The sequence below is a fragment of the Anopheles merus genome, unplaced genomic scaffold (genome assembly GCF_017562075.2).
Source record: "Anopheles merus strain MAF unplaced genomic scaffold, AmerM5.1 LNR4000564, whole genome shotgun sequence".
Taxonomy (NCBI): Eukaryota; Metazoa; Arthropoda; class Insecta; order Diptera; family Culicidae; genus Anopheles; species Anopheles merus.
This window is the reverse complement of record NW_024428144.1, coordinates 27,074-39,207: the sequence shown is the minus strand read 5'-3', so window position 1 is coordinate 39,207 and position 12,134 is coordinate 27,074. Positions and strand designations below refer to the sequence as shown.

Genomic DNA, 12,134 nt, shown 5'->3' with positions numbered 1-12,134 from the left:
TTTTGTTTAAAGGCTGTAAAAGTTAAATTGGGACATTCCATTACAGTGATAGAAACACTCTAGATTTTGTGAAATGTATCAACATTCTTCCAAAATCCTTAGGATTTCATAACAAAACTTAAATTTTTTTGAACGGTTTAAATGACCACATAAAACGCAATTATTATTGTTTTAACATAACTTTCAATAAATGTATTGATTTACTAAAATCATTGCCTTTTGACCATATTTTCGCATTTTTATATGTTTGTTTTACCATAGTGCCATATAGGTACACAAAACAAGCATGTTGCTATATGCCAAAGTCATAGTTTAAAAATTAGTAAAAACCGGACATTTTAGATTTTGTCCGCGATATTGTTAACATGTCGTATTGTTTTCACAAAAATAATCAACAGAAATGATTTCCTGTAAGTAATTTACCAAAAAGCATACTCTCCGGCTTTTAAACACTACAGTTGTAAGTTTTTTAGCCAATATTTTCAACACTAATCACACTTTACATATTTTTACGGTACATTAAGTAAGAAATCAATATTATGGATGTGATTCTTACTATTCATATGAAAACAGCATCAAAACAAAGTTCCATATATATTATACACAGTTTTTTTAGGTATCTTTGTTTACCAACACTAAAGTAACACAATAAGACGACTTTAGAACCAAACACCATTACAGGCACAACAAAGTTGTCATAAAAATATGTCTTTTTTCGTAAATGTTTTGTTTGATGGTAAATGCTTGTGATAGCGAAGATAAAACATATTTCAATTGCTATGTTGATAAAAATATTCATAATTTTACCTTCCTGACACTTAAAATCTATTAAAGCATAAGCACAGCACCCTACATTGATACATTTACCCTACTGGTACTGAAATTGTATATATACCGGATAACGGCCGGCAAAAACCGTACCCGGCCTTGGAATTGATCCCCAACCCACACCAGAACCTACACTGAACCGATAACGGTCCTGGAACTGATCCTGACTCCATGCAGATCCTGCAACAGTACCAACCTGAACCAGTGCAGAACCTTTCAGTACTGGAACTGAACCCTACAGATCCTTGAAATGATTAAGATTCCATTTTCAGTCATGGAACAGATCCTGATTCCGAGCCCTGAATACTGCTCCCTTTTATATTTCGGGATCTGAATAGTACCTGAATCTGATCACTAATGGAACCATCCAGCCTAGTTTTCCTATTTTTATCTCTTGTTGTATCGAGGGGTCCCGCGGTACTAGCGTCAACTCGGACATTTTAATAACATGCCTAGTCCCATGGATCGTCGCCCTAATCAAGGATTGACTATCCCCGGCCTAAAGTGTTACAAGCATCGAAAGAAATGTACGACTGGGATGACCGTTACTCCTAAAAGAAGGTTATTTGTTTCAGTTACTTTTCGTATGAAGCTTTCGCAAATATTTCATACATCTGGATCCAGTTCTTTGGACTACCGATAGGAAAATATTTACTTACACGTAGTAGAAGACATTCTTTAGCTATGCTTAAACCAAAAATTAGGCCCATGTGTAGAAAAATTTCGAAAAACCACAGAAAAATTTAAAATTACAGTGAACTCTCTCTTATTCGACACCTCCCCAATTTGAAAAGTCTCTCTTATTTGAACATTTTCCTCAGTCCCTTCATTTCCAGTACATTTTTGTCCGTCTAATGTGGAAAACCTCTGAAATCTGTACCCCTCTTATTTGTGTATGGTGTTGCCATGGTTATTGAACGATGTATGCTCAAATTAGCAATCGTGTGCGTAGTTTCCTATAGCAACAGTTAAGGCTGCACACTAAATGTTCTGTCTATTTCTTGTTTGTATGGACCTTTCATTCACATTCAGCCTCTGTAATTTGAAAACTCCTCTTAATCGACAGTCCCATCGCCTCTCAAATAAGAGAGAGTTGACTGTATTCAATTCTGATTGTAATTTGCAAGGTCCTTGAAAGAGAACAGGTCGATGCGTTTAGAGTAAATTGACAGAAAGCCATGGGAAAATTGTGACAGTTAAATTGAACATTGTTTTTGTTTAGCGATGGACGTTGCTATGGAGTGAATAAGAGTTTTGTTCAACATTTTGCACTCATTTCCTGTTAGAATATTACAAGAATTAAAATCCAACTAGAATATTACATGGCTGATACAATCCAAGGATCTCTTTTATTATCGTCGGCGGGTTAGAAGCAGAAGACGGTATGCATATTGTACCAGTGTGTGCCGATCCGATGTTTCATTTTACTCTCAGTGCTTAAATGATAGTAAATAGGACTTCTGTTACCCAGTTGGAACATATAAAGAGCTATTTTATGCCTGTTTAACTTTTCGTTCTTCCAGCAGGACTGTTGCAAACGGTAGTGATTCGTGGCCACGGCATGGCTACAATGGTAACCTCATTGTTATCTGTATACAGAGAAGACTGCAATTACAATTCCTTTATTCTCCAGAAGTGTTTGACCCCAAGAAATTTAACCAATATAATCTTTCTGATAGTAAATTCGTTCACTTTTCCACGTTAATTATTAGCCGTTTTTATGTCAACACTTTTTCATGAAACTGTCAAAAGCGAGATGAAAATGGCAACCTAGCAACGGGCTTTGCATCGATCTGTTCTCCTTAATAGATCTTGGTAATTTGTATCATTATTCTCCATACCCAAGGTCCTTGAAAGAGAACAGGTCGAAGTGCTTAGAGTAAATTGACAGAAAGCCATGGGAAAATTGTGACAGTTAAAGTGAACATTGTTTATGTTTAGCGATGGACGTTGCTATGGAGTGAATGAGAGTTTTGTTCAGCATTTTACATTCAATTCCTGTTAGAATATTTGAAGAATTAGAATCCAAACTGAATATTACATGACTGATACAATCCAAGGATCTCTTTTATCATTCGTAGCCGGGTTATAAGTAAATGACGGTATGCATATTGTACCAGTGTGTGTCGATTGGATGTTTCATTTTAATCTCAGTGTTCAATTGAAAGTAAAAAGGACGTCTTTAACCCAGTTGAACATGTTAAACATTTCGTTTTTCCAGCAGGACCGTTGCAAACGGTAGTGGTTTGTGGTCACGGAATGGCAAACAATGAAAAAGGTTATCAATGTTTCTGAATACAGAGTAGACTGCAATTACTTCTCCTTTATTGTCCAGAAGTGATTGACCGCAAGAAATTTAACCAATATAACCTTCCTAATAGTAAATTCGTCCACTTTTGAGCGTTAACTATTAGCCGTTTGTTTGTAAACACTTTTTCATGAAACTGTCAAAAGCGAGCTGAAAATGGCAACCTAGCAACGGGCTTTGCATCGACCTGTTCTCCTTAATAGATCTTGCTCCATACCTTTCAAAACACCAAAAACTAAGTCAGCGTTGCGTTTTCTATAGTCGATGTGGTTACCATTGTATCAATAAGTACAATTGTAAACTAAGCAAAAAACATTCAAGCTACCGCTGGAAAGTAACGCTGATCAGCCTTTGCTAGAATTTTATAAAAGAGATAGAGATTATTGTAGCAAACCACGCTTCAATCCAGTTTTCAATAAACATAAATTCTTCAACTCGAAATTACCGTAACATAAATCTTTAACACCGTAAGTGTTTACGATGGATCGAAAATTTGAAACAACATATAGCCAAGACTACACTCACCGATTAGAAAATCGACAATTAGCATTGTACCATAAGATAGATGCAAACCTTCCGGGCAGTTGCTTTTCACCACCTTTCGAATGCACGGTGCCGGTGTTTTCTATGGATGTAAGTAGAAAAAATATCGATTTAGAAACGAAAGACCGACATACACATGCCGATGAATGCTATATTAATCGGTTTGTTGAAAATCTCGCCAAATTGCAACCTGAACTTTACGCTAACCTTGACGTTAACCATCCTTGGAAGAATCGTGCCGGAGAATCTCCATTGAAATCGAGCTACCAATTGGATTACGACCGGCTGCCAGAGCGAACATCTTGTGTAATCAAGAATGCTTTTGAATCGAGTCGTTGGCCTGATTCTAGATACTTCCAACGAGAGTTCAAAGGGATTCCGTGCAACGGTGCATCCTGTCAATCTAGTACGCGAGGCCCTCATCAAATTTGCTCACATGAGCCAGGAGTAGAAACTAAAAGAAATCTAAATTTGGATATGTGTATACCATATCGAATATACCCAAAAGTTATATTATATCAAGTCATTGGCCTGATCAAGATTGGCAACGTAGTACATCAAATAGGACGGAGTATCGTGATAAGGTGGGACGTCTTGGAAGAACTTTGCAACGTGAAAACATTCACGATCATAGTTGCTGTACATCTGTAAGAAATTGTCATCATCATTTCTTTTTATAAATTAATGAATCAAAACCTACTTGCCCATACGCAATAATAAATTATACGAATAAATATCTGATTTTATGAAAACCATTTTTTATTTTAAAAACACTTGTAAAAAATACAAGTTTTTAATCTAATTCTTCGGATGATGTTACTCATTGCGAACGAACAAAACGAATGAATGATTGTTGAGTAGCATATAATACACTTTTTTGTATTTGATGAGCAATCTAAATCCGAATGCACTTCATATTTCATATTTTTACAACTATGTTGATGTAAATTCATACATCGACTAATGAGTATACTTATGCAAACGATGGAATTGTTTCTTGGAATTGTTGGAATTGTTCAAACTGCTATCGCTGTCAATTTAGGTTTCCGATTTGACTCTCCGAATAACATTGTTGATTCTCTATTGCCCATATTATTTGTCTGTCAAATTGGATCTTAAACTCAAATACAAATTATACCATATTTCATGCGAAAAAGTGTTTGTTCACTCATAGGGTAAATGTACCTATAGTGGTGCTAGTACCAATAGTGGTGGTATTGCACTAAAATATGGTTCATATGGTAAATTAAAAGTAATTAAGTTATTTACGTTAGTGTGAAATGTTCTTTAGCCTTTTACAAAGGGTTTTAAAGTTAAATGGGGCCATTCCGTTACTGAGTGACCGAAAAATCCATTATTTTGTGAAATGTGTCAACATTTTTCCGAAATCCTTAGGATTTCATAACGATACTCATATTTTTGTTAACGTTCTAAATGACCACATAACAACGCAATTATTAGTTTTTGAACATAATTGTTATCAAATGATATTGTTTTATTAAAATTCATTGGCTTTTGACCATATTTACGTATTTTTAAGTGTTTTTTACGATAGTGCCATTATAGGTACACCAAACAGGCATGTTCCTATAGTGGTCCTAGTTCTAAAATCAATAACTGGTAATTTTAGCTTTTTTTCGACGACATTTTTGATATGTCGTACTGTTTTCATTAAAATAAGCTACAAAAATGAGTTTTCTGTAAGTATTTTACCAAAAAAATGGCCAAAATTCGCTTATTTAGCTGAATGAAAAATTGACTTCAAATCAAGCACACTCTTCCGGGTGTGGGTTGACGACAGGTGTGATGCTGTACTTAAGTGAATAGTTTTGTTCGATCAAATTTATACATTTTTTACGATTAAATTACGCAAGAAATCAATATAATGGCAGTAATCCTTGCTATTCATACGAAAACAGCTTCGAAACTAAGTTCCATTGATATTATACACTGCTTTGGAGGTATCTTTGTTTACCACCAACATAGGAACACAATACGACGACTATAGGAACCATACCACCATTATAGGTACAACGAAGCAGTCACAAAAATATGTATTTTTTCGTAAATTTGATGTGTTTCCTGGTAAAAATGGTTGTGATTGCGAAGATAAAACATATTCCAATTGCTATGTGTTAAAATATAATACTTTAAATCCATTAAAACACATCGGTACCACTACAAATTGCACCACTATTGGTACATTTACCTATATGTTGTTCCAAACAATGAAATGTATATGCAAAATCCTTCATCTTTGGGAAAACCTTTTTTGATAAGAACATGTAAAATTCAATTCAACCTTCTATAAACTTGTTATTTGCACCACTACCATATTTCGTTCAGTACCAGTACCATATTTCTTCCTCCATCAACAGTTACACAACCAAGATTACTCCAATCAATATTGTTCTTTAAAAAAGTTTAAAGCAACTGGATGAACATATCTTCCCCGTTGCCATACATGCCATGCAAGGCAGCCCATTATTGTGTTAAAATCATATATTCATCCAATCATCGGATAAACACAAGAAGCTGCTAATTTGATTAAATGTCCAACGATTCGTTAACCGTTGATCCATAATTCCCTATCTGCCAATCTCCACAGAAATCTCCATCCATCATGGCTACCAAAATCAGAGCTAAGAACCTGCCTATAGTCTATCTAGCTGCTTTGAACAATATTAGTAAAATTTAATAAACTCACAAGACATCGTTTACACCTGAAACTTCATGTCGATTTTTTTATGTCTTTTTCATGTCTGCACCACAACTTCAAAACTGGCATAACAATTTTGATGTTTAAAATTCTATCAATTAAATGATTAATTACTCAACTTCAATTGAATAATTATGGAGCGCACAATTCCGGGTATTACGTTAAATTTTTAGCATAAAGCAATTTACTTGCAGTCAAAAATTGATGCCTGATAGACCAACATTGATGCGCACTATCAAAATTGATGTCTTAGAGGCAAAAATTTTGACACGCTATCGAATATTTGTACATCAAAGGCAACAATAGGTGAATTAGCACTAATATTTAGTGGCAACGACTGTATGCAAAATCTCTTAAAAGCGAAAAACAAAGGTGCTTTTCGTTGAATTTGAAAGGCATTATATGTTTTTTTGTCATATATCATGCCAAACGGCGGACGATGTATTTTGAAATACACATCTTAACCCGCACCTCTCATAATTTTCCGGAACGAATTTGAATGCCACCGTATGTGTACCATTTGATTGCAAACGTTCTTTGATAAAAGTGAAAATTTGATTCAGGATAAAAGTGCATGAAAGTGTCGTGCGAGAATATTGTAAACCAAGTGAAAGAGTACGCTGCTTTTAAAGTAGCCAGTGGAACAGATGAAACCGTGTAAGATATAACGCTATCAAAATAAGCGCTTTGATGCTATGAGTAGAAGTTTTTCAAGGATTGAGGAATAAAATTTAAATAATAATACAGTGTTTGAAAGATCCGGATACCGACATGCGATGGTACTTTTAGGGGGATTTAAATTATTCCTCTAAGCACTTGTATTTTGGTGTTTAGCTGAACTGATAGGCGTTAGTCTGGTACGTGATAAGCTTTTTTTAATGATATACATTTTACGGAGTAGCTGGATTTGCTCTTGGCTCGAAACATGAATAAAAATAGTTACTGCTGTAAGGGATAATTTACTAGTTATTGCACACCACCAAATTATTTCACAATGTGTATAAATTGTTCTGTTTACAAATATTTATAAAACATTGATAAAAGAATGCAGCTTATCCTTAAATATTGAGCAGTTCTGCTGTACATTCCATTCAATTTTTTGTTTTATTTGATCAATTTTTTAAATAAAAATAATAAAATTAACCGATACCGATCAAACCGAATGAATTTGTCGGATGAAACCGTTAAAATTTATGAACCACAAAATAAATTTTATTTCATCCTATGAACCAGCAAAATGGTATATTTTGATTGGAATTACATAAATTTAAATATTTCTTACGTAGCGGTAGCTATAGATTCAACTTTTAGTAAAAAATACACTTTACTTCTTCTTCTTCTTCGTCTTCTTTTTGGCTCAACAACCGTTGTCGGTCAAGGCCTGCCTGTACCACTACTTGTGGGCTTGGCTTTCAGTGACTTATTGATTCCCCCATAGCAGGATAGTCAGTCCTACGTATGGCGGCAAGGTCCATTTGGGGCTTGAACCCATGGCGGACATGTTGTTAAGTCGTACGAGTTGACGACTGTACTATGAGACCGGCACACTTTACTTCACTGTTCAATAATTGGAACAAAGAAGCCTTGTTTCAATAGAACAATTTCGGCTTGAAAACTCTGTCAAAATCACCGTTTTCTATGGCATCGAGCAGAGTTCGAAGAATCTTTTTCGTACAATTTTTGCCAAGCGCTGTCCCGTTAAACATTTCGAGGGTTGCGAGTAATATAATCTGCTCGAAATCTTATGGTATTTTTAATAAGTTTTATTTTTCATTCATTTTCTTGCGGTGTTTTTTGTCGAAAAGATTTAGACTATTTTAATTTTTGGTGTACGATTGCAAATCTCTCATTAGTAAAACGCCTTTTCGCAAAGCTCCGAAAAAAGTGTTAGGAGATGAAAGAGAGATGAGTGTCGGAGATGGGAGAATGCGTTTCGCATCGGTTTCGCAGTCTTACCCGAAAAATCGCCAAAAGAGGAGATCTGGTGATCTAGTGGCCAATATTCTGGAGTCCAATGAAGAACTTGTACAAATTCACCAGCTTAGTCCTGTTCATGATGCTGTGTTTGCCCAAATGCACACTTTGGAGCAGACACAAGCCATCGTCGAGCTGATCCACGATGACGTGATGATTCATCATCAATATTTGACAATGTTGCGAGCAAGTCAAATGTACCAGTTAAGCTTTATTTTATTACAGTCGGGGTACGTAGGGCACTCTACCATCAGTGTCACACTCTACTATCAGTTTCGCGATCCACGCTCAGTTTCGATATCTTAGACGTCATATATCTTTGACATCGTACTAAATTTGAACATCGTAAAACACCGTGGTATCATGTATACCACATCCTGCTTGTAAGGTAGTGCAACTCACTACACCCACATTGATGTTACGTTCTGGCTTTGAGTTTGTGACTGATTATGGTTCGGATTGGTGATTAGCATTTATGGATTGAATGTTTTAACATACCAGTGACCTTGAAGATGAAGAAATCGTGACAAATCCGGAATTGTAGTCGGTGCTGATCAATGTGTGTCCGCGCCCATTCCGATGTGGCTATTTTATAACCATGCCAACCGATAGTTATGAAGCTAATTTAAACAAACATATAGTTAGTGTCGTGTCCATCCGGATTTTTTTATGCCACCAGGAGCCCAGCGGCTGTGATAGTATAGCTAAAGGATTCTAACACCGCAGTCCAGGTAGTTCAGCTAGATATATTATGCTGTTGTACTGAAATCCGAATGGTGGCAATAGACACTTTGAATGACGCATGTGTCGAGGACGGGCGAATCATTCCCTGTCAGTCAGGTGCTTGTGAGCGAAAGGCAGTCCGGCATTAGGAAGGCAACGCTCTCAGTAGTTAGAGGTAAAGAAGGACAAGGACAAGGATTGCAGACAAGGATGCAGACAAAGATAGAAGGAGCCATCTATGGAACGAGCATCCTGGTCATATCGGAAGGATGAAACAATGCAACCATACGCTCACGTACTTTGAACGCCATTTGACAAGAAGAGTGTCACAAAGAGACCGATAAGAGGATACATTCTTCAATCAATGAATCAATCAAACTTTAAATGTAAAAGAACTTTATTAAACTATTATATACAATACTTAAAGACAAGTGACCAACGTCCTTTCATCTCAAAGGTTACAGGAAAAAGGCCGTGAGTGGCTGATTTTTGATGCATGTCTGTAACAAAAGAGTATAACTTACTGACTTCTTACAAACAATCTGTGACAGTTGCACACACGCATACCCACAATTAGATAAAGTCAGACAATACTGTAATGTCGGTATAATACAAACTGTAGCATATCTGCTATACAAAACTTGTTATAATACACACTATCAGCTATAGACACATTGTAACACACTTTGAAAAGCTTAACCACACCATTGTAACACATTCATTATAACACATTCAGTAAATCAGATCATACCATAGCACCGCAACCGGAAGAGTTCAGGCCGTCCATTCAAACAAATAACAGACGTGACACACTTATCAAAACCAACCGAAACGCACAACATAAACAGGAACAGTATGTAACCCAAAGCAGGAACAGTATATGCATTAAACCCAAAACAGGAACTTATTGACAAGAACCATTGTTCTTGTCAACAAAAGACAAACGTAAATAGCTGAGTGAAAACAATAACTTTCCAACATAAAACCCGGAACCAAATGTGCGAAACCCTTAACTCATTTGAGTATAAATAAAACCAATTCCAACCGTGGCAAGTCAGATTCGTTCGGACTGCCAAGATAGGACGTTATGCTTCCTAATACTTCGCCTTCCAACTTATTTCAAGAGTTTAGTTATGTCCCCCTACCCAAGGTAAGGCTTCTAAACTCCAACGTTTCCAGTAAAGGAAACATCCTAAAGGTTTCTATGATCGCCTGGACGATCAAGTGTTAAAAAGTCCGCTTCGAACGAAGTATAATTCCACCTCGGCTCATGTCAGTAAAAACTGACCTACCGCGACGTTGATAGATGTACCGCATGTACGCTCATCACATTACATGGCGACCGTAACTATCATCCGAACACATTACATGGCGACCGTGACCACAATCTGCAATCGACAGGCAGAAGTGTAAGCAAATTATTTCAAATAAAATGTGATACGTAAGCTTAAGTGTCAGTAAGGTAAGGTATCGTAAAGCTTAAGTGTCGTGTGACGAACCAAAAGTATTGTGACCATAACCGGCATTCGGCAGAAAGTGAAAGAAAAGTGTCAAATGTGAAATTTTTTTTACGGAACATTCATCAACGCAGCTGGCGCAAGTAACCCATATGTAAACAAAAGCAATAAAGATGAAAGAACAGCTACAAGCAAGTTTCGTACAGTGCAGAATGAAAAGTAAAAACATTTAGTGCAGTGTAAGTGCAAAATTGATGAACAAACATTAACCGTACACGGTGTTGTGAGAACCTACCCAAATTTGTAAAAACGTATTAAACGCTTATGCGATCGGTTTACCTCGTAGAGTAACCTTGAGAGTAACAGTAAGCAGTATATACGATTTTTGGAGCAAGTGATATGGAATGATAAAGTGCAGTGCAAAACAAGTTGTGGTCAGCGTGATTGAAAGGAACAACCGTTCCCACCATGGTAGACGAAAAGACAAGCGAGCCCACTGCCCAATCTGGATTGGCAGACGAGAATGGACAAGTGTCCCAACCCCGACAATACATCGAGTGACGACTGATGACATCGCAGAACTTCTCATCTAACATCTAGTAAACACCAAGCACCGATTAAACTCCAAGCACCGGTATAAATACAGCGTAGAATCAGCAACAACAAAATGCACGTCGCATATTCCATTCATGTATTGTAACTTTAAAATATAATGAAATGGGTTTTAAAGCTAGGAAATAGGAAATAGGAAGTAATTGAAAACCATATGAAAAAGGAATGATTACTATAAGCGATAAAATCGAAATTTTGAAATATATATTGCAAAAAATACAGGATCCTAATCAAAGAACTTGTACAAGAACACAACTAAGAATTAAAGCTGAAGAAACATTTAAAGAAATTCAAAATGACATAGAAAAAATAGATACAAATATACTTTTAACAAACTATTAGAATTTAGCAAAATTTCTAATGCATTAATACAAAATATCATTGCTATGAGCACATCAAAAACCAACGACGATTCACGTAACAAGTCATCTGATTTTTCTACAAATAGCTCAGAGGATAAAAATATCAATTTAACACTGTTAACAACCAGTAGATTATCATTTAAACTCTTAGCGCAGATCATATTTGGCTTACTAAAGCTGCATAAAAAAATTAAAATGGCTAATTTTGATATTAAAACAGCCGTAGGTCTTGTACCCACATATGACGGGTCACCCGATACCTTTAATGCATTTGAGGACGCTTCAACGCTATTATTCGAGTTAAATCCTAACCATGAAGAAATGCTCGTAAAATTCATAAGAACCAGACTGAATGGTAAGGCTAGAATAGGGTTACCTAGCAATATAACGACTTTTAAAGAATTAATCAGTGATATCAAGAGAAGATGTGAAGAAAAAACAACACCTGATAAAGTAATAGCAAAACTAAAATCCATAAAAACAAGGGATGCACAATCAATTTGCAATGAGGTCTAACTGCTTTCAGAAAAACTAAAGGAATTCCAGAAAAAATAGCTAACGATATAACGATAACGATAACGACAACGAAACATATACCATACTACAGC

At 36.0% G+C, this 12,134-nt stretch overlaps 1 protein-coding gene across 1 annotated transcript; it reads left to right on the top strand.

The window, feature by feature from the left end:
* The first annotated feature begins 3,382 nt into the window (after positions 1-3,382).
* Positions 3,383-4,425, top strand: LOC121602670. Its single transcript, XM_041931437.1, has 2 exons — positions 3,383-3,769; positions 3,911-4,425. The coding sequence occupies exons 1-2, from the start codon at positions 3,617-3,619 to the stop codon at positions 4,328-4,330; spliced, it is 573 nt and encodes a 190-aa protein (XP_041787371.1). The 5' UTR covers positions 3,383-3,616; the 3' UTR covers positions 4,331-4,425.
* The last annotated feature ends 7,709 nt before the right edge of the window (positions 4,426-12,134 follow it).